This window comes from Apodemus sylvaticus, chromosome 3 (genome assembly GCF_947179515.1).
Source record: "Apodemus sylvaticus chromosome 3, mApoSyl1.1, whole genome shotgun sequence".
NCBI lineage: Eukaryota > Metazoa > Chordata > Mammalia > Rodentia > Muridae > Apodemus > Apodemus sylvaticus.
Genome location: NC_067474.1, coordinates 148,343,932 through 148,366,053, shown reverse-complemented (window position 1 = coordinate 148,366,053; position 22,122 = coordinate 148,343,932). Strand labels below are relative to the sequence as shown.

At 44.2% G+C, this 22,122-nt stretch overlaps 1 protein-coding gene across 2 annotated transcripts in view; it reads left to right on the top strand.

Moving 5' to 3' along the window:
* Positions 1 to 1,281: 1,281 nt before the first annotated feature.
* The window catches only part of Maco1 (macoilin 1), a 62,877-nt gene continuing 42,036 nt past the window's right edge, over positions 1,282 to 22,122 (top strand). Inside the window, exons 1-3 of one of the 2 annotated variants that reach the window (XM_052177716.1) lie at positions 1,282 to 1,603; positions 19,314 to 19,455; positions 20,874 to 21,000. In XM_052177716.1, coding sequence (XP_052033676.1) covers positions 1,524 to 1,603; positions 19,314 to 19,455; positions 20,874 to 21,000 — 349 coding nt within the window. In that variant the 5' untranslated portion in view covers positions 1,282 to 1,523. The remainder of the gene's footprint in view (positions 1,604 to 19,313; positions 19,456 to 20,873; positions 21,001 to 22,122) is intronic. The other variant, XM_052177715.1, reaches the window with a different exon arrangement.

Genomic DNA, 22,122 nt, shown 5'->3' with positions numbered 1-22,122 from the left:
GGTAACACATACGGTAAAACACTTCTACCAGTATTGAGGACCCACCAGTTCTTTGCCCCCTATGGTTACTTTCCTACACTTCCCTAGTTTTGTTTTTGACTTTTATTTATTTATTTGATTTTCGAGAAAGGGTTGGTACGTCTTCACTTTGTAGATCAGGCTGGCCTTGAGCTCAGCGATCCACTTGCCTCTGCAGTGCTGGGATCAATGTGGTGCGCCACCACGCCCGGCTTTCTTTGCTGCTTAAAAAGAAAACAACTTATTTAGGAATTGTGTTTGTGTGGGCGCGCGTGTGGGAGGTCAGACGGCAACTTGTAGGAGTTCGTTCTATCCGTCTACCACGTGGACTCCCGGGTTCGAACTCGGTCATCAGACTTGGCAGCAAACGCGTTTCCCTGTTGAGCATCTCGCTTGTCCATTGCCGTTTTGTCCTAATTTGTAAGCCAAAGGACTGGTGGGCTGAAAGAGCAAACCACCGCCTTAGCAGACTGGGCCGAGATGCGCTCGCAGAACCCTCAGCATGCGCAAACCTGCGGACGTGGAGCCCGGCCACGCCGCCGCACACGCCCCCGGCACCCCCGCGCGGCGTCGCGCGCACCCGAGGTGCCGCCCCCTCGTGACGCAAACTAGGGGGCGGAACGGCACAGGCCCCGCCCCACCCCTTCCGATTGGTCGGCGCTCTGTCACCACGTCGCGGGAAGCTGGCAGGGTGTGTGTGTGTGTGTGTGTCTGTGTGTGGGGTTTGCTTTGTCATTCGTACCCCGGCTGACGCGGCCAGTAAGGCTGCATGCTCGACTGCCCGCAGAAGGGGCCGCGGCGGCGCTCCCGGGACGCCCTCTTACATAAGGACGCGGCTGACTGAAGCACATGTCAGCGCAAGGTCCCCACACACCGCACACCACGCCGTTCGGTTCCCACACACCAGGCGGGAGCCCGCGGCGCTGCACCACACGGCGTACTCCGACGTGGGCCTCCCCATAGCAAGACGTAGCCCAATAATCGCGAAGCGCACCTTCGCAACAAGGCATAATATAGGATGTTATATTTATAGGGCCTATTTATAAGCCTCTATTTAACTCTTTTCTGATAGGCCCTGCCACGCGTCTAGGCCTTATCCTGATTGGTGTGTCCTTCTGTCCTTCAAAAAGGCGGGCTTTAGGGTCCGTGTTGCCTCAGCGGGTCCCAGGATTGGCCGTGTGCGGCGCGGCGGCGCCTTCGATTGGCTACGCGGGCCGTCCGTCGGGGCAAAGGAGGCGGGGCGGGCGGCTGGCTGGTGTGGGGCGGGCGGGCCCCGGAATTGTCATTTCTTTGTTTCCGAAGGCGGAGGAGGCTCGGCGCCCCCCTCCTGGCCCCCCTCCTCCCCCCCCCCCCCCGCCCGGTGCTGGCTCCATGTCTGTGTGACCGGCCGCAGGGGTAGAATCCAGGCCCGACGCGGGGCGGGCGGGCGGGCGGCGGCGGCTGAGGTGAGAGGCGGCGGCGGCGGCGCGGCGGCGCGGCTCGGGCACCGGCCCCCCAGCGGGAGGATGAAGCGGCGGAACGCCGACTGCAGTAAGCTCCGCCGCCCCCTGAAGCGGAACCGGATCACCGAGGGTATCTACGGCAGGTGAGCGGCAGCGCCCGGCGTGGGCCAGCGGGTCCCGGGCGCCGCTCTGAAGGGGCCCGGCCCCGTTATGTAACCCCCCGACTAGGCCGCATGCCCGCGCCGGGGGCTCTCCTGAGGCGCGCCGCCCGCGGTGCGCCGGGCCAGCCAGCCGAGGGTCCGCCCCGGGCCACGGGGTGTGGCGAGGGCCGGGCGGAGGGCGCGGCGGGCGCGGGCGGGAGCCACGGGGCCGCCGTTGGCGGTGGCGTGCCGGGGGGGAGGGGCGGCACCCCCGCGGCCCGGAGCCCAGAAGCCCGGGGGTCCCCAGCAGGCTGTGCGCCCGGCCCCCTACTGAGCCCGGGCCATGCCGGGCTCGGGAGTTGGCTGCCCGAGGATCGTGGACGCGTGCGACCGGGAGAGCGAGCCGCCAAAGTTAGGAGCTGCCAGGGGCCCGGGACCCTCGGGCTCGGGGCGGGGCCACGCCGGCTACTCTTTTGCCCTGGGCTTCCTCGCGGAATCCCCAACTTAGCTCGGAGGGCCCCCAAATCATGCCCGTGACCCCCTCCGACCCAGGCTTCGCAGTTCCTCAGCAAACATTTTGACCACTGCAAGCAGATACATTGCTCCGAACCTTTATCAGGGATTCTCTCCCAACTCAGGTTTGGGGGTTTATTTTTATGTTTTTAAATCCACCGTTCATGAAGGAAAGTGGTGTTCCTTTAAATAGAAATTAAATCCATTCCTCCTGGAGAGAAGGACAACAGGTTCGCGGGGCATTTCGGTGACTGTCAGAGCTTCCCCAAGCCCAATTTGTGTGTGTGTGTATGTGTCTCGGTTATTTCTTGGGAAAGCCTATTTCAGTGGCGAAGTAATTAGTTTACAAAAGAGAGTGCTCAGCATGTGGCTATAGGTTTTCCTTGAGTCCTCTTGGCACCTTATGGTTTAGGTTTTGCTGTGAATCTTGGAGAAAAATATAGGAGATAGCTGATGACAGCCAAGTTGTAGCATAACTGTACACCTCGCACTTGCGGTTGTTTACACATGTGAAGCGGCTGCCCTCCACAGGCAGGTGACTTACCTAAACTTGAAGGGGGATCCTTGATGTTAAAAAGGAATAAGAATTAAAAAATCCTAGCATAGTTCCTACATAAGGAACCAGCAATCATATTCATTCATTCAACAAACGTGAATACTATTTGCTCAACAGTGCTGGAGTCAGTCAGGACATAGCTGTTAGTAAAACTGATGAACATGGTTGCTGAATCAGATGTGACAATAAGTAAAACTGAAAAAGTAAACCCAAAATTTCCGGCAGATTGAATGGGTGGAAGTAAGCCTTCCTACTATAAATTCTTGAATGAAGGAAGGCTGTTTTCCTTAGTCATTGAAAACATTAGAAGAACTTACCATTAAGAGTAGTGCAAGCATAGAAAATAGAAAGAGAGTGTTAATGTTGGCAGGTTAGGACCCAGTGGTATTTGAATTTCTGTTCACAATCACATAAGATGAGCCCCCTCATGACAAGATTGGAAACAGCTGTATTGTTTGCCTGATTTCTGGTGTATTTTAGCTTTTTTCCTATTTAAACAAACACCTGGTTTATGACTTGTACCCATGGAGTTCCTCATTTAATGAAGATCTGTTGTTACACTAATGGATTTTAGACTTTGAATTTCCTTGCCAGAAAGGTTAATAGTAAATACACTATGTCGGTCATTCAGCTTCATGTGAAAAAACAAAACAAAACTAAATGGTGCTTCAGCTGTCCATTCTGTCTGCTCTCAACACTGTTGGGCTTGCTTTATTAAATGTCAATAAAGGAACATAAATATATGTCTACCTGTCTTTCTTGTTTGAGGCAGAGTATTTCGGTTCCCATCTCTGTGTCTTAGTGCAGTACTTAGTGAAGTACTGCAATGGGAAAATCGTAGTGTTTTACCCCCTTTTTGTTTTTAAGGATTGTGTTGGAAAACTTCTAAAATTTCTTAAGACAACAGAATGAGTAGGCTAGTTATAAATTAGGACATTTGAGGATTCATGCATATCAAATTTCTGTTCATCAAATTAAAGTCTGTATTCAATTCTGTTTCATGCCATCTATTGCCTGTTTTGTTTCTGAACATCTGGCCAATTTCATCTCATTAAAAAGGAGCCCTCTCCCCAAGGGCTGTGTTGACAATTTTGATATCCACTGTCTAGTCTACTGTTTCATAGCCTAACCTTTCATGGAATACTGTGTTCACGTTGTTAGTCTGCTCACTTCTCTGGAGACCTGGCTTATGTGAGAGAGCAGCTGAGATGAGAAGCACTGGACTGCAGCCTCCTGGAGTCCTGGGCCAGACTCAAGGCCCAGCCCTGGTGCTTTGGACCCCAGAGCATCCACAGCTTTGGCGTTCACTTTTCCCATCTGTTAGATGACTGTTGAAGACATATATACATATGCATATACAAATAGAGTGGAACTTCTTATACAATCCAATGTATCATTTAGACATTGTTTACCATATTATTGCCATTATAGCCCATTCTTTAAGGAGGCAGCAAAGGCCATTACATTTGATCCAACCAAAAGCCAAAGTTGACTAATCATAATACGGGGCCACATGCTGCTCGGTGCTGCTTTAAAACAACATTCCTAGTGCTGAGACCCTTCAATACAGTTCCCTCGTGTTGTGACCTCCAACCATTAAATTATTCTTGTTGCTACTTCATAACAATTTTGCTACTATTATGAGTCATAATGTAAGTATCTGTGTTTTCTGATGTTGATGGTCTTAGGGCACCCCTGTGAAAGGGTCATTCAATCCCCAAAGGGTTGCAACCCACATGTTGAGAACTGCTTTAAAAATCCTGGTGCTTAGCCCGGTGGTGGCACACACTTGTAAGCCCAGCACTCTGGGAGAGTTTGAGGCCAGCCTGGTCTACAGAGTGAGTTCCAGGACATCCAGGGCTACACAGAGAAACCCTGTCTCGAAAAAAAACAAATCCAAAAAACCAAAACAAACAAAAAATCCTGGTGCTTCAATCATGGGCAGGCATTACTGTGGTGATTGTCAGAGATCATTCATTGTCAGCATCATAGCTGTGTTGGAACTCTGTTTGAGGGCAAAGATGCTAGGGAGTGTCAATCTGAGGTATTATGCTGTATATATGTACATATATACATGTGTGTATGTATATATGTATAATGCATACTGTATTTAAGAGTCTCAGCACTAGGAAGGTTGAGAACCATTGGTTTAAAGCAGCACCAAGCAGCAAGTGGCCCCGTGTTATGATTAGTCAACTTTGGCTTTTGGTTGGATCAAACCTAATGGCATTTCCTGCCTCCTTAAAGAAATATAAATACACAGTATTATGTAATACTGTGTATATACATTGTATATATATATAATACTACACACACAAACATGTCCATCATCTAAAGATCTAAATATTCTCTGAAAATGTTATTCCATTCAAGTTAATAATTAGGATTAAGGGGAAGGAAACAGGAATGGTGTTTTTGTTATTTCTAAGAGCTGCCCCTAAGTGTAATTTTAAAAAAAAAAAAATAGCTGAGCCACCAGAGAACCTAACAGGCAGGCAGTCACTATTCAGGTGTTAAGTGGATAGATAAATACATGAATACGTAATACATTCTACTCATTGAAAACCTACCTTGTGGAGCTGTGGAAGCTATAGGCTAAGACATAGGTCTCCATCTTCAGGGATTTACTATCTAGTAGGCCTTAGTAATACTCTTAAATTTGTACAGTGCCTTAGAAGTTTCAAAGAACCTGGGGTTCTGTTCAAGTAAAAATACTTTTGTGGATCAGACTATAACTTTGTGTTGTAGTTGTTCACCTCACCCATTAGCAGCTGTTTGCTCCCTGTACTATTCTATGAAATAGACAGTTGCCACTAAGAATGCTTTCCATCTCAAATGAGGTAGACTTGAAATTATGAAAGCAAGTTATTCATAATGAAATCTCCTTAATTACTACACATGGAAGTTCCTGGACTTCCTGGCCGCGAGCCCCTTCTCCTGCTACTGCCCTCCCAGTGGTCAGTGCCCTGGGCTTGCTGCTGGACATCTCGTCACAGGTGCTGACTCTCCTGGGAGGTGGGCTGCCTATTGTATGGTTCAGGTTCTATGAAGTTTTCCCTGTCTCTTCCCCTACCACACTCCCCTCTCTTCTAAGACTTTAAAAGAGGAAGGTATTTAGGTAAAAATATGTTAATTATAAGATGTGGACAGAAACATGTTGAAGTATATTTTAAGCCTCTATATTTAAAATTGTTACTTAAAAGAATAAAGTAAAGTAGAATAAGAATTTTAATTCACATGTGCATGTCCAGCGTCAGGAAATGGTTGTCCCGAATCTGTTTCTGGTGGTTGAAGCTTGCAGCTCTTCATTGTGAACTTACAACACTTGCTATCTGGGGCTCCACTTGAAGGGCTTCCTAAAGATTACAGTGTAGTGCCGGACCTGACAGCATAGGGCTTTAGGACTGCCCTACAGGAGACTTTGCTACCTGTTCTTTCATGACAGTCCAGGAGTCGCTGCTAGAAACCATCAGTCCTTGAGCTCTGCTTTCCTTTCCGGTTTCCCTTTCCAGACCCTGTCTACACAGCTCTATCTCTGGAGGATTCACTTGGTTGTTGTTCCTGCCTCTTTAATGATGTTTTCTAAGCCTGGCTTTAGATTCCTTTGGGCTATGTTTATTAAAGTCACTGGAGGCTGGCTGCCTTGATTGTACATGTGTTCTGCAACTGGAACTCCAGATTCCAGTGTCGCAATCTTACAGCAATCTTACAGCCTGCAAGCTTTCTGTAATCTTGGTAGGCATTGACTTCAACAGGCTGGACCTGTGGTAAAGGATCTAGACACAGGTTCTATATGTTTTAGAGACCCATTGGAAAGGGGTGAGTGAGTGTAATGAGTAAATCAATGTTCAGATGAACACTGAGGTTCATTATTTCTGTAAACTACAATTAAACAGTTTGTCACACTTAAGTGATTGTGCTTTAATTTTTTGCCTGTGGAATATTTAGGGGAAAAAAAGGAACTTTCCTCCAACTTTTAGTGTGATTCTTACTGTCTAAGTAATTTTGGTAGGTTAGTTTTATTAGGTGTTTTGAAAAGCCCTTCAATGGCCCAGAGAGATAGCTAAGTGTCTCAAAGCTCTGGTTACTCTTGGCAGAGGATTTGGGTTTGATTCTCAGCAGCCACATGATAGCTCATAACCATCTGTAACTTGCCTGGGATCCAGCACTCTCTTCTGGCCTCTGTGAGCAGCTGCAGGCATATGTGGGTATACAGACAAAACACCCTCCCCCAAATAAAAATAATAAGAAAAGAAAAGCCCTTCAAGTTGTTGCTGCTGGGTTGAGGAGTTGGGGGTCAGGGAACACATGATCCAGTTCAGCTTATTTGCAAAACCTTCCCTGTTGTAGGAACTGTATTCCCAATGTCTGTGGTGATTGCTTAGGGCCTTCCTTTTGAACCTCCAGTCTTGGAGGTTGATTTAACTGTGAGCTTAGGAACTTGATACTTGTACTATTTCTTATTCTTACTCTGTACCCTCTCTGCTGTGGACTTATTTGGTGTTCGCTGAACATTTCCAGAGGCTTTTTCTAGGGCCATTTTTCTCATACTTGCCCACTGGCTTTGTGACAAAGCCATATGTCTCTCTGTGTGCTTTTATTTTCTAGGCTGCTAGCATCTTGTGGAGTCTAAAGATCAGGCAAAAATCTCAGAAACACAAGGCCAGCAGGATAGGTTCAGAAGGTATAGGCACTTGCCACCAAGCCCCTCTCAACCTGACTTCAGTCTCGGGACTCACCTGGTAGGAGGAGCGAACTGATTCCACAGTTGTCCTTTGACCTACACAAGTACATCACTGTGTATGCACACACACAAACTAAAATCAAAACTAACCCCCACAAACTTCATTAAGTGAAGTACTGTAATTGAACTACTTTCTTTTTTTGTTGTTGTTGTCTGGGCTGACTCAGTTTGGGTGTAATTATTTTACTTGGACAGTTTTCAAGAGTTGGGTTCTGAAGAAAAAGTTGGCTGTGCACCAAACGGCTCAAGTGAGACGGTACACACAAGAGCACAGCTACCTTTGCTAGACTTTCCGGCCTGGATTTCACCAAGCCTTTAGAGGACTGCTTTTTCGGGACCTTGTTCTTGGGCTCCTGCGTCCTGACAGTGGAAAGTGAGACAGGCTTAACAGCTTTTCGGATATTTTTTGAAGCTTTGTATCTTTAAATTGGCAATCATATTAGCTAACATCAACTGGGTCTCAGTTCCTCAGACCTTCCGAGACACCTTGTATTACCAAGGTCCTTCCATGGCATTGCCTTCATTCCTTTATAGTGTCTCAGCTGCTGCCATTGAGGACACTGTGCTCACTTGGAGTTCTAGGATTATAAATTCAGAAGCAGTGTGCCCCTCACTGCCATGTCCTCTGGGAAATCAGGCTTTGCATTCTAGTGAACTAAAGTGGAATCAGCCATCTTAGATAGCTCATGTCACTGGTGCATCTGAGCACTTGTGCCCCACAGAGGAGGTGACTGGGAAGACCTTGCTCTGTCTATAGATTATATTACTACTTTGCTCACTTTCAAAACACCTTCAAAAAAACAAGAAAACTGCCTGTCCTATGGGGAGAACACTTGGACACTAGAGGGAATGAATGTCACGATAATGGGCAGAGCAGTCAGTGCTCTTAATCTGTGAGCCATCCCTCCAGGCCCCCAACTACTACTACTACTACTACTACTACTACTACTACTACTACTACTACTACTACTTCTTCTTCTTCTTCTTCTTCTTCTTCTTCTTCTTCTTCTTCTTCTTCTTCTTCTTTCTTCTTTCTTCTTTCTTCTTTCTTCTTTCTTCTTTCTTTTTTCTTTTTTCTTTTGTGTGTGTGTGTGTGTTCTTGTTCTTGATTTTCAAGACAGGGTTTCTCTGTGTAGCCCTGACTGTCCTGGAACTCACTCTGTGGATCAGTCTAGCCTGGAACTCAGAAATCCACCTGCCTTTGTCTCCCAAGTGCTGGGATTAAAGGCGTGTGCCACTACCGCCCGGCCACTACCGCCCGGCCCCCCAACTTCTTTTTAAGTGACATTTTTCTCTGACAAAATAACTGTATTAGCTGGGCCTTCAGTGTTTTCATTGATTCCTAGAAGTCAGGAGACATAGGCAGGCAATTATGGGATTATAAGGTCAGCCTGGTCCACACAGAGAGTTACAGGCCAGCCAGGGCTACATAGTGAGACACTAGCTTAAAAAAAAAAAAGATGGTTATTAAACTCATCTTTTTGTGACAGTTACTTTTTTAACTTCCCTTTTTTAAAAAGATTTCTTTATTTATTTTATGTATTTGAGTACACTGTAGCTGTACTGATGGTTGTGAGCCATCATGTGGTTGCTGGGAATTAAACTCAGGACCTCTACTCACTCTGACCCTGCTCGCTCTGGCCCAAAGATTTATTTAGTATTATGTAAGTATACTGTAGCTGTCTTCAGACGCACCAGAAGAGGGCGACAGATCTCATTTATATATGGATGGTTGTGAGCCACCATGTGGTTGCTGGGATTTGAACTCAGGACCTTCTGAAGAGCAGTGCTCTTAAACGCTGAGCCATCTGTCCAGCCAAAAAAGAACTTTTATTTTTAAATATTTTCTGTAATTTTATAGAGTGTTAACAATTTATCAACTGGAAATTTACTTAAGATCTGAGTTTAACTTAAGATCTTTTCATCTTGAATAAAGCATATTTGCTTGCTTGTTTGTTTGTTTGTTTTTAAAAACCTTGATTGTAGCTGAGCTACACAGAGAAACAGTGTCTTAAAAAAGGAGGTGGGGTGGGGGGCTGGAGAGATGACTCAGTGGTTAAGAGCACTGGCAACTTGCTCTTCCAGAGATTCTGAGTTCAATTCCTAGCAACTATACAGTAGCTCACAACCATCTGTTAAGGGATCCCATGCCCTCTTTTAGTGTGTCTGAAGACAGCCAGTGTACTTATATAAATGAAATAAATAAATCTGTGAAGAAGAGGAAAAAGAAGAACCACCGCAACAGCAACCCCAAAACTTTGTTCTCTTAAATTGTATTAGATATATTCATTTTATGTATGTTTTGCCTGCATAATGTATGTACCATGTGTGGGTTTGGTGCCTGCAGGATTCAGAAAAGAACATTAGATTTCCTAAAACTGAAGTTAGGGAAATCACTATGTGGGTGCTGGGAACCAAACCTAGGTCCTCTGCGAGAGCAGTAAGATCTCTTAACTACTGAGCCATCTCTCCAGCACACTTTGACATAGGTGTTTGTAGTATTCATTTTAGCCACAGCCATGCAGAATGAACAGTTTTCTGCTTTCTATACTCTTTTCAGTGGTGTCCTAACCTGTTCCCTTCCTGTTACTTAGGTTTCTTTCCTGTAAAAAAGTTTGTCCTGCCTACTTCACAGTTAGGAAAAAAAATGAGATAGTTTTTTTTTGTTTGTTTTGTTTTGTTTTTCGAGACAGGGTTTCTCTGTATAGCCCTGGCTGTCCTGGAACTCATTTTGTAGACCAGGCTGGCTTTGAACTCAGAAATCCGCCTGCCTCTGCCTCCCAAGTGCTGGGATTAAAGGCCTGTGCCACCATGACCCGCAAAAAAAAAAAAAAAAAGAGAAAAAGAGAGTTAATAGGCACTCATTTAGAAAGCTGACAAGTGTGATACAAATGCAGGCAACATGTGATGAAGTAGATCATTGTGTCTGTAGAATCCTAGATTTACTTATAAGTAACTGGACTGCTTCTCCTATACAGTGCCAACACAATTGTAAATGTATTTACAATTTTCATTATAAGTGTTGCTACCTCAATGATTTTTTTGTTTTGTTTTGAGACAGGGTTTCTCTGTGTAGCCCTGGCTGTCCTGGAACTCGCTCTGTATCCCAGGCTGGCCTCGAACTCAGAAATCCGCTTTCCTCTGCCTCCCAAGTGCTGGGATTACAGGCCTGCGCGCACCATGCCCGGCTTTTGATAAGGCCTTAGTGTGTTTTCCAGGTTGTCTTTGCGTGTGCAAACTCTTGCCTTGGCCTTCTGAGTATCTAGGATTACAGGCATGTACTGCTGGGCCTGACTGTTGCTGCCTTTCCTCCTCTTCTGTTAAAAATTTACTTTACTTGGCCGGGCAGTGGTGGCGCACGCCTGTAATCCCAGCACTCTGGGAGGCAGAGGCAGGCAGATTTCTTTTTTGTTTTGTTTTGTTTTTTTGGTTTTTTTTGGGTTTGGTTTTTTTGAGACAGGATTTCTCTGTATAGCCCTGAATGTCCTGGAACTCGCACTGTAGACCAGGCTGGCCTAGAACTCAGAAATCCACCTGCCGCTGGCTGGTGGTAGTGCATGCCTATAATCCCAGCACACTGGGAGGCAGAGGCAGGCAGATTTCTGAGTTCAAGGCCAGCCTGGTCTACAGAGCAAGTTCCAGGACAGCCAGGGCTATACAGAGAAACCCTGTCTCAAAAAAACTAAATGCAAAAAAATTTTTTTTTTAAATTTTACTATTATAATGTGTGTGTCTGTGTAAGTGAGTACAGGTGCCCATAGAAGCCAAAAGAGGTCATCAGATCCCCTGGACCTAGTGTTGGCGAGGACTGCAAACCACCAGACATGAGGGCTGCTGTCCTCCTCTACAACAGCAAGTGCTCTTCTGCACTGAGTCTTCTCTGCAGCCCCTCTTGTTTGTTTTAAATATTTATTTATTTATTATATATAAGTACACTGTAGCTGTCTTGACACACCAGAAGAGGGCATCGGATCCCTAGTACAGATGGCTGTGAGCCACCATATGGTTGCTGGGCAATAAAGTCAGGACCTCTGGAAGAACAGTCAGTTCTCTTAACCTCTGAGCCATTTCTCCAGCTCCTGCCCTTCTTGTGTTTATGAAGCCACGAGCCTTTACGAAGGCCTCACCCTAATGGCCTTTTCTAATCCCAGTTACCTCTAAGGCCCCATCTCCAACTACTATCAATAGGTGAACTTAGGTTGAAGTTTCAATCTGAGTTCCAGAACAGACGCCATGACATGCTGTCAGTGCTTCTCAAGTGTTAACATAAGCCAGGCCTTAGGGAGTACAGGGTTAGGTTAAATAGGTCTGACTGGGCCCTGAAGTCTGCTTTTCCAGAAAGCCCATATATGGTACTGATATTGCTGTGCAGTAAATGAAGAGCAAGACTGTAGTTACAGCTGGCCAGTGAGATACTTCAGTAAATTAGATGAAGGACTGGGCGAGTACCCTGGCAGTGCTGTGTAACAGAAGGCAGGGAGGATGTGTGGCAGGACAGACACCATGCATTGAGAGCGAAAGGTGACTCATAGTTGCCATTATGAGAAGACAAGGAAGTCTGGATTGGGACAGATGGCTACCAGCAGAATATTAGCTTGGCTAAGGGAAAGGTCAGGGACTGAGGATGGATGGCTAGCCTGGGGTAATTCTGTGTACTCCAGATAAGTAGCTAATGACAGTAGAAGGTCCACTGTTCCTGGAAGGAAGGGTGTTTACCACTCCTTCTCATGATGGTGAATCTATAGACAGAGCGTGTCGCTAGGTGGAGCCACAGAAAAATGGCTATGAAGGACACTGGTGGGACTAGAGAGAAGGGGAAAAAGTCTTGTTTTAGTTTTGCTCTAGTTTTTTTTTTTTTTTTTTTTTTAAGATTTATTTATTTATTATATGTAAGTACACTGTAACTGTCTTCGGACACTCCAGAAGAGGGCATCAGATCTCATTACGGATGGTTGTGAGCCACCATGTGGTTGCTGGGATTTGAACTCAGGACCTTCAGAAGAGCAGTCAGTGCTCTTAACCACTGAGCCACCTCTCCAGCCCCAATTTTGCTCTAGTTTTAAAGATTTACCATGCCCAAGCCAAGTAATAGCATCTATTTCTTTCTTTCTTTTATTTATTTATTTATTTTTTTTGGATTTGGTTTTTTCGAGACAGGGTTTCTCTGTGTAGCCCTGGCTGTCCTGGAACTCACTCTGTAGACCAGGCTGGCCTCGAACTCAGAAATCCACCTGTCTCTGCCTCCCAGAGTGCTGGGATTACAGGTGTGTGCCACCACCGCCCGGCTCATCTATTTCTTTCTTGATTTCACTGGCAACTTTAATAGAAGCATACAATGCTATATCAAAAATGTAGAATTTTAGAAAATATTTTCAGCTTTTCTCTAAACTTTATTCACAATATTTTATAATTATTACCCAGTAAGTGTCACTTGGAGAATCAGAATATCATCAAATTAGCTATAAGTTATATAAAGAGCTGTGCATGTAAAATTGCATTCAATCATATTTTCTTCATGGTTGAAAAGAAATGTCTTGAAATGCCCTTGGGATAGCATCTCCTTTAATTTGACAGAAATCTCAGGACCTTCAGCATACCGAAGGACAGGGACTAATAAGTGTGCGCTTTTCTGCTGTCTTTTAAGGATGAGGGGTGATGTCGTGAGGCTGAGGGCAACTGAGCAAGGCAGCTCAGAAGGCTGAAGCAACCTGGTAGGATTCAAGACTGGGTCTAGGGGAAAATCAGCTTTGGTTTTGTTTGTTTGTTTGTATTTTAAGATTTATTTATTATATGTAAATACACTGTAGCTGTTTTCAGAGACACCAGAAGAAGGCATTGGATCCCTTTACAGATGGTTGTGAGCCACCATGTGGTTGCTGGAATTGAACTCAGGACCTCTGGAAGAGTAGTCAGTGCTCTTAACTGCTGAGCCATCTCTTCTGCTCAGATAATCAGCTTTGTTAATTAGCCCATCTCTACATTTTAAAAGAGACCTTCCTGAAAAGGGAACCTAAGACAAACTGTCTTTACTTATAACCTGAGACTGCAAAAAGTGATTGTCAAGGACTATCATATCAAAGTTCTGAAAGTTGACCCCCCCACCCCTTAGCTGGAAATTGCCAAATTAGAAAAAAAGATAGTAATCAAAGATCATTTGTCTACTGCCTTTTAAATGAGTATGATATCAGAAATTATTCAGGCTGCTGCTCTGTGGACAGTGTTTTCCTGTTATTGAAGCAGTGTTGCCAGCTAACTTGGTATTCTGCCATGCCATGGGTGATTTTTGGACTGAGAGCATTTGATAGTGCTGCTCATTTTCCCGCAGGGATAGTGATCATACTCATTCAGCCAGATCGCAGGGACAGCTCCAAAGATTATTGTGTCAGGCTGTGGCTGTGGCTCAGTTCCATCAGCCTGACTTAGGTCTCCAGCATGCCACCTCTAACTATAGTACTTGGGAATTGGAGGCAGAGAATGATGGGAATTCAGGGTCATCCTAGGCTATGATGTGAGTTTGTGGGCAGCCTTGGACACATGAGTACATGGGACTCTTGTCTCAGCAAACAAAACAGCGATAGAGAGATGGCTCTGTGTTTAAGAGTGTACTGAGTGGGACCAGAGCAAGCGGAGCCGGAGGAAGAAGAAGAAAAAAAAACCCAACAGTCTGTACTGCTCTTCCAGAGATCCAAGTTTGGTTCCCAGAACCTACTTTGGACAGATCCCAGTTGCCTGTACCTCTAGCTCCAAGGAGTCCCACGTCCTCTTCTGGCGTTCTCAGACATTGTGTTCACATGTACATATTACGCGTAATTAAAAACAAACAAACAAACAAACAAAAAAAAAACCCAAAAACAAAATCCAAAGTTTCCTACATTGAAAGAGCCTGGCGGGTAGTGGCGCACGCCTGTAATCCCAGCACTTGGGAGGCAGAAGCAGGCAGATTTCTGAGTTCGAGGCCAGCCTGGTCTACAGAGTGAGTTCTAGGACAGCCAGGGCTACACAGAGAAACCCTGACTCGGAAAACAAACAAACAAACAAAAAACAAAAAGAAAGACAAAGAGAGATAGGGTCCAGCATTTAGGTAGAGATTTAGGCTAGGAGATTGTGACATATACCGGAAGCAGGCAGATCTGTTTCAAGGCCAGTCTGGTCTACAGAGGTTCCAGGACACAAAAAAAACCCTGTCTCAACAAAACAACAGAGGGGAGGGGTGGAAGGAGGAGAGACTGTTCAGGGTTAGAGTTGAGGTCCCATTTGACAGATGGCTTAACAAGAAGGAAGTAAGCCAGGCGGTGGTGGCACACGCCTGTAATCCCAGCACTCTGGGAGGCAGAGGCAGGCGAATTTCTGAGTTCCGGGGCAGCCTGGACACAGTGAAACCCTGTCTCGAAAAACCCAAATCCAAAAAAACCAAAACAACAACAACAACAACAACAAAAAAACAAGAAGGAAGTATGCAGGCGAGAGTAGGCCAATCCAGCCTTCTCATGAGTCTGTGGCACCTAGGAGTGAGTTTCTGGGTCACATACGGCTGGTGCATGTTTAAGGATTTGTTGTTTTTTTTTTTCCCCGAGACAGGGTTTCTCTGTATAGCCCTGGCCGTTCTGGTACTCACTCTGTAGACCAGGCTGGCCTCGAACTCCGAAATCCACCTGCCTCTGCCTCCCAGAGTGCGCCACCACCGCCCGGCTTGGTGCATGTTTAAGAAACTGGAAGCTATCAAGTGTGTGCTTACCAATTTATATAACACAGAAATACATTTTCATGCCTATTTTTGTGTATGTGTGTATGTGATGCTAGGGATGGACCCCAAGGTCTTCCACATGCTTTACCGCTGAGCTATATTTCTACCCCTCCATCTAGCTCCATGCCGTTTATAATGCCTTAAAACATGGCCAAGAGACTGGCTTTTTTTTTTTTTAGTGTCTGGAAACAGTTCTGGACCATAGGAAAAATGTGAAGTCATTTATAATTCTAAGTATCTGAAGGACTCGGTTTTTTTCTACTTAACATTCATGACTGTCCACAGTCAGTTGTGAGATTAAGGAGAGTGTGGGCTCTATCTTTAACTGCCCAACGAAGTCCTCGTGCCATGAAACTGAAGGTGGGACTTCAGAGGGGATGGGGATGTTTGTCTACTTGGGCTTCTTGATTTCTGCATCAGACATCCTAGAAACTTAGTACCAAACTCATTGAAGTTCTAAGAATTAATGTTAGAAGTTAACACTAGGGGTCTGGAGAGATGGCTCAGTGATTAAGAACAATTACTGCTCTTGCAGGGAGTTCAGTTCTGAGCATCCTCATGTCTGCTCACAGCCATTAGAAACTCAGGTTTCAGAGGACAGGATACCCTCTTCTAGACTTCTTGGGTGTCAGGCGTACATGTAGTGCATATACAATAATCATTACAAACATTTTAAAAGAAACTAACAATGGTTGGCAAATTTCATGTCATTATAAATATCACTTCACTGGTGGCCTGGAATGCCTGTTCTTGGTATTGTCTACCTGTGTGGCTTTGTAGAGCACAGGGAATTCTCAGACGAATTTTGTTTTTGTCCTCACGTCTGTAAGCCTTTCTATATCTTAATTGAAATGTTTCTTAATTAATTATTACAAATCTTTATTTGTGCTAAGAGTATTGTTAACTACATGGTAGAGCACATAATTACTGTGTATACAACACTGAATTCAATCTCCAGCACCAGGAGGGAAAAATACCTTGTTTGGTTTTTGTAGTATGTATTTATTCAAATACCTAATGTGATCACATCAACAAAGGAATGTTTGCATTGCAAAGTATATTTTTAAAATATCATCGGGGGGGGGGGGGGGCTGGAGAGAGCTCTTCCTTTTTTTTTTCCCTGGAGACAGGGTTTCTCTGTGTAGCCCTGGCTATCCTGGAACTCACTCTGTAGACCAGGCTGGCTTCGAACTCAGAAATCTGCCTGCCTCTGCCTCTGCCTCCCAAGTGCTGGGATTACAGGCTTGCACCACCACGCCCAGCTTGGCTGCTCTTCCAAAGGTCCTGAGTTCAATTTCCAGCAACCACACGGTGGCTCACAACCATCTGTAATGGGATCCAATGAACTGTTGCAGCGGTGTCTGAAGACAACAGTTTACTCACATATATAAAATAAATCTTTTTTTTAAAAAAATATTTTTATTTTCTATATTCTTTGTTTACATTCCAAATGATTTCCCCTTTCCCGGATCCCCCCTATAAAATAAATCTTTTTAAAAAGTTGTTATTGTTATTACTACTACTATGACAACGTGTGTGTGTGTGTGTGTGTGTGAGAGAGAGAGAGAGAGAGAGAGACACACACACACACACACACACACACACACAGACAGGCAAGCAGTGGATATTCCCTGCCAGTAATCAGAGAACAGCATTCTCCATTTACTGTGAAATTCAGGTCTTCAGGGTAAGCTGTTTTTATGCTTTTTCTTCTTTTACTTTTCTGTGCCATTTGCTGGTGTAAGCTTGCTTTTTTTAATTTAGAGAACATCTAAAGCCAGGTAATTGTGGTATAAGCCTTTAATCTCAGCACTTGAGAGGCAAAGGCAAGCAGCTGGGCGGTGGTGGCACACACCTGTAATCTCAGCACTTGGGAGGCTGAGGCAGGTGGATTTCTGAGTTTGAGGCCAACCTGGTCTACAGAGTGAGTTCCAGGACAGCCAGGGCTATACAGGTAAACCATTTCTTGAATCACTCCTTCCTTCCCTGAAAAGAGATCAACTAAATAAATTTTTTTTTGTCTCTGACCTAACCTGTGTCTTCCTGTGGCCCAGCTACCCCACTCTGCCTGTCCCCAATGCAACCAGGGACCTTTACCTTTGGGCACAAGACTGGACTTGGTTCCACTGAGTCTGTAATGTATAATCACCCCCAGCTAATAAGCATTCCTATTTTCTACCAAGACAGTGACAGTATTGACCCCGCTCAAAGGACAGGTGGTCTCTTAGCAGGGATGTTGGTTCCTCTTGCCAGCAGCTTTCTTCTTAGCACAGGCTGCCGGTGTCCCGCAGTGTCTTGTGGTCTGTATTGTGGGCAGCTCAAGCAGCTGGGAGGCCATCTTGCCTGTCTGACTGTCCAGGACTTGGGGGAACTGGTTAATCTCAGGAGAGGCTAATCAGCCTTTCACCACTGCAGCCAGATGTGATGGTTGCAGTCCTTTGACCCAGGTCAAACGTGAGGTCTCTTGGTGAGATGTCCTGTCCAGTGCCAAACTTCTTAGGCTTTTTGTCTGACTCACTACTTCTTAGCCTCCTACTGCTGCTGTTTCTTTTTAAATTTTGAGACAGGGTCTCTCTACATAGACCACACTGGCCTCAAACTGATAGAGATTCGCCAGTACTGAGATTAAAGGGGCATGCCACCATGCCTGGCTCTCTTCACTGTTTCTGGGCTTTCTTGCTCTCTAGATCAGTTAACAACTTTCTGAAGTTTTATGTGTATTTCTACCTAGCTTTTCAGGATAGTTTTACACTTTCCCCTGAATGGCTTCTTTCCTGTGAATGCTGAGTAGTATTACTTGGTGTAGAGCTCTAAGATTGGGTTTGTTTCCTTTGTTAATTTTCTTTTGGTTTGTAGCATGTTCCTAATATCAGAATGGTCAGTGAGTCCCCCTGGAGTCTGGAGGCAAGTGTGCATTTCTCTTGGAATCATCCCTCCACAACGTGGAAGTTCATTTAGCTGATTACATTTTCATAAGTACTCATGTATGATCAGTTTTTAAAGTTTAAATTTTTAGTTTAGGACCTTTCTAGCCCAGGATCTGTTGGAACTTGCTGTGTAGCTCAGGCTGGCCTCAAACTCTTGATTTTTCTGGCCCAGCTTTGTGTTGGGATTGTGAGTGTATGTCGCCATGCCTTGTTTAGAAATCTTTCGTTTTTGTTTTTGTTTTTCAAGACAGGGTTTCTCTCTGTAGCCCTGGCTGTCTTGGAACTTATAGACCAGGCTGGCCTTGAACTCAGAAATCCACCTGCCTCTGCCTCCCAGGTGCTGGGATTAAAGGCATGCGCCACCACTGCCCAGCTAGAAGTCTTTTTTAATAGCTGAATTTGCCTTGCTCTGGAATTAACAGAATTGGCAATGTAGAAATAGAGGTATATTAGTAGGTAAACTCTTCATGCGACTAATGACTGGGAAATGGAGTTTCAGATTATATGAAAGATTTTTTTAAAAACTGTCTTATTAATAAGCTTAGTACAGATGTTACATATGCATACACTAGCTTCTCAAAGCATGGGTCTCTTTAACATGAATAGGAGGGAACATATTTTCATCTCAAGTCCTGGATATTTGAAGACTTTTCCTTTGAAAGACATTTTTGTGCCCTCAGTGTATGGGAGTGACTGGTGTCTGCCCCATGAGTTAGCTCTGGTGTATTTGGGGAGTCGCATTTTGTCAGTGCAGATGAATGCTGTGTAGAGAAGCAAGGGAGAGGCAAGCACTGACCCTTGAAGCCCGCAGATGTGCAAAGAAGACTTTGCAACTCTTGAGCAGGTCCAGAGGACGAGGAAGCAGCACACTTCAGCCATGACCTTTCCTTCTAAGGAAGAACAGCTTGAAGGCTGTCCCTCAGAGAGGGTTGCAGTATTTAAAGTCAGACACTTAGCACATATTTAAAAATAGTGGTTAGATTCAAGTGTTTTTCTTCCATCTTAAAAGGAACTGAGTACGTTTGGTTGTCATCTTGTCTTGACAGTTGTGAGGCTCTGAGTGTCGGAACCTTTTTACAATCCAGGTAGCCAGAGGGAGTTCTCAGAGCTTTATCTTATTGGGCTTATGGTAAATGAAGTTATTTTTACATATTTTAAATAGAAACGGTGCATTCCTATTTTGGATTCTTCATGCATGACCTTGAATCCCTTGTTTTTGTATTTTGCAGTACATTTTTATACCTGAAATTCCTGGTAGTGTGGGCACTTGTCCTCCTGGCCGACTTTGTCCTGGAGTTCCGATTTGAATACCTGTGGCCATTCTGGCTTTTCATCAGAAGCGTCTATGATTCCTTCAGATACCAGGGACTGGTATGTTTCTATTGCATGTTCTCCAACTGTTAGGGATTTATTACCCTTCTAATTAAGAGACTATCTAAAGTGACTGATACTGACCTGTTTTAAATGGATTTTTTAAGGAATAAACTAGCTGCTAGCAATGGAAGTGCCTGTTTGGGGATGAGTTAATTGGATCTGTAGATTAAACTGTGATTGTTGTGAGTCCACTAATGAGTGGTTCTGTTTTGTCCTCTCTCGATTGAGTGGAGAGAAAGGATTGGACAGAGGATTAAAGAGGGAGGAGCGATGGAGGACTCAGTGTTGCTAATCTTACCTGGAGTGCTCTGCAACTAAGTTGTCATTGAATCAAAGCAGTGATTCTCATTGGTCTCAAGACTCCTTTTAAGTAATTAAAATTTTTTAAGAACTCCAAAGAGCTTCCATTAATGTAATTTACAAAATAAACCAGGGGTGGTGAGGCATACTTTAGTCCCAGCACCCAGGAGGCAGAAGTAGAAGGGTCTCTGTGAGTTCCTGCTATCCTGGTCTACAGAGTGAGTGCAAGGCCATCTAGGGCTACAGAGACCTTGTTCTCAATAAAAATCAATCAAACAAATAACAATTGATAAAACAAAAGAGAAATTAAAATAAAAAGTAAAACGTATTTGTTAAATCACTGAAGATAAGTATTTGCCCAAACAATAAAATAGAAGGGTGGCTCTGGTTGTTAGAGCTCTCTATTTGGAAGGATCTTAGGGCAACTTTAGGAGTCTCTAGACCACAGGGTTAAATTACCCAGTTAGAGCCTGGGCACAGCTTGAGCTTTCTCTTTTGACTTACATGTTATTTCTATTGTGTTCCATAGCTACACCTTACAACTAACTCTCCAGTCCAGGCCTGGCGCTTTGGTCAGAGCAAATCCATGCTTCCAAAAGATGGCTTCAAGCTAATGTCTTATTGGTAATGAATAGTGGTGTCCAGAGGAAGGCAGCATTATTAATATTACCACCAGCATATTTCTTGCCAATATTTTGGTTCATCTGCATTCCAGCAAGCATTAAGAATGAAGCTCTTTAGGAATGGTTTATGAGGAAACAGGAAGCTTTTCAGTGTTAAAGTTCTTGTTTATTCAGGTAAAACCTGCCTATAGAATCCCAATGAGTTCACTGTGGTCCAACCTCAGTTTCGGCCCAGTTCATGTCCTTGGCTTAAGAACCATGAACAAGAGCACTCTTTAATGTTGAATTAGCTACTGCTTCTTAGTATATGTGCTGCTCAAGCAAGCTTATAACCACTGCTTCCCCCTGGTCTATTCTGAGTGTTTGAAATTTCCTCTTGTTAAATTGCTTTGTATTCAGCAATTTTGTTCAACAAAGCTTTTAATAGCATACTTGAAAATAACAAATTCTGAAATGTGGCTTTTAATTTGCTTTTTTTTTTTCTGTCTTTAGGCCTTCTCAGTATTTTTTGTTTGTGTAGCATTCACTTCAAATATCATATGTCTCCTCTTCATTCCCATACAATGGCTTTTTTTCGCTGCTAGCACATATGTATGGGTCCAGTACGTATGGCACACAGGTGAGTCTTAATGACTTCTTGGTTAGGAAATTTAGCTGCAAGTTAATGAATTATTTAGATTGATATTTTAAAGTTCCTTTCCCCAATGCATCTTAATATCTTGCTTAGTTTTTGGTTGTGGTTTGTTGGTTTGTGGGGTTTTGTTTGTTCTTTGGTTGTAGGGTTGGTTATTTGAGGCAGGGTCTTACTAGGTAATCCTGGTTGTCCTGTAACTCACTATGTAGGCTTGGCCAGCCTAGAACTCAGCCATATTCCTGTCTTTCCCTCCTGAGTTCTGGGATTATAGGTATACCCTGCTTTGCTTTGCTCTATATGCTTGCATACATGCATTTCCTTTTCTTTTTTATTTGAATTAAAAGCCTAAGGTTTAGGCATTCTGCTTGGCAGCTTCTATTGTAAAGATGCCAACTTAAAAGGGAGGTCAGAGTGGTGTCTGTTAAGGAGTTCTTGAAGACATTCATGTGCCACACAAGACTGTTTACAGCATTTCATTATTAAATGAATGCTAGAGTCATGCAAGTGAACCCAATAATTTGAATAAAACAAAACAAAAACCATCTCCCAATATCCCAGATACACAGTGGCTCTTGTATGATTGGGAATGTGCACCCGTGTGGACTCTGCCATTTCTGTTCACTTCAGCTGTGTAGAAGGACAGAGCTCTCTGCATTGAGTCACACACAAGTCCTCCTTGCACTTTTCTCAAAAGATTTATTTCATTTTCTTTGCCTTTTTAAAAAAAATATTTATTTATTTATTTACTATATGTAAGTACACTATCTTCAGACACAACAGATCTTGTTATGGATGGTTGTGAGCCACCATGTGGTTGCTGGGATTTGAACTCAGGACCTTCTGACAGTTAGTGTTCTTAACCTCCAAGCCATCTCTCCAGCCTGCAACCTTGTTATTTTTAAGGTGGTCTTGAATTCTTATCCTCTTGCTTCCCAGGTGCTGGGATTGTAGGTTTATGCCAACACATCCAACTTTTATAAACCTTTCCCCACGATGAGCCAGTTAGCTCTTAAGATACAATCTCTAATACCATTCCACACTTACTTAAAAATGTTCCAGGGTGATTATTCATTTCATAGATGGAGGCATAACATGTGTTGTTCTTTT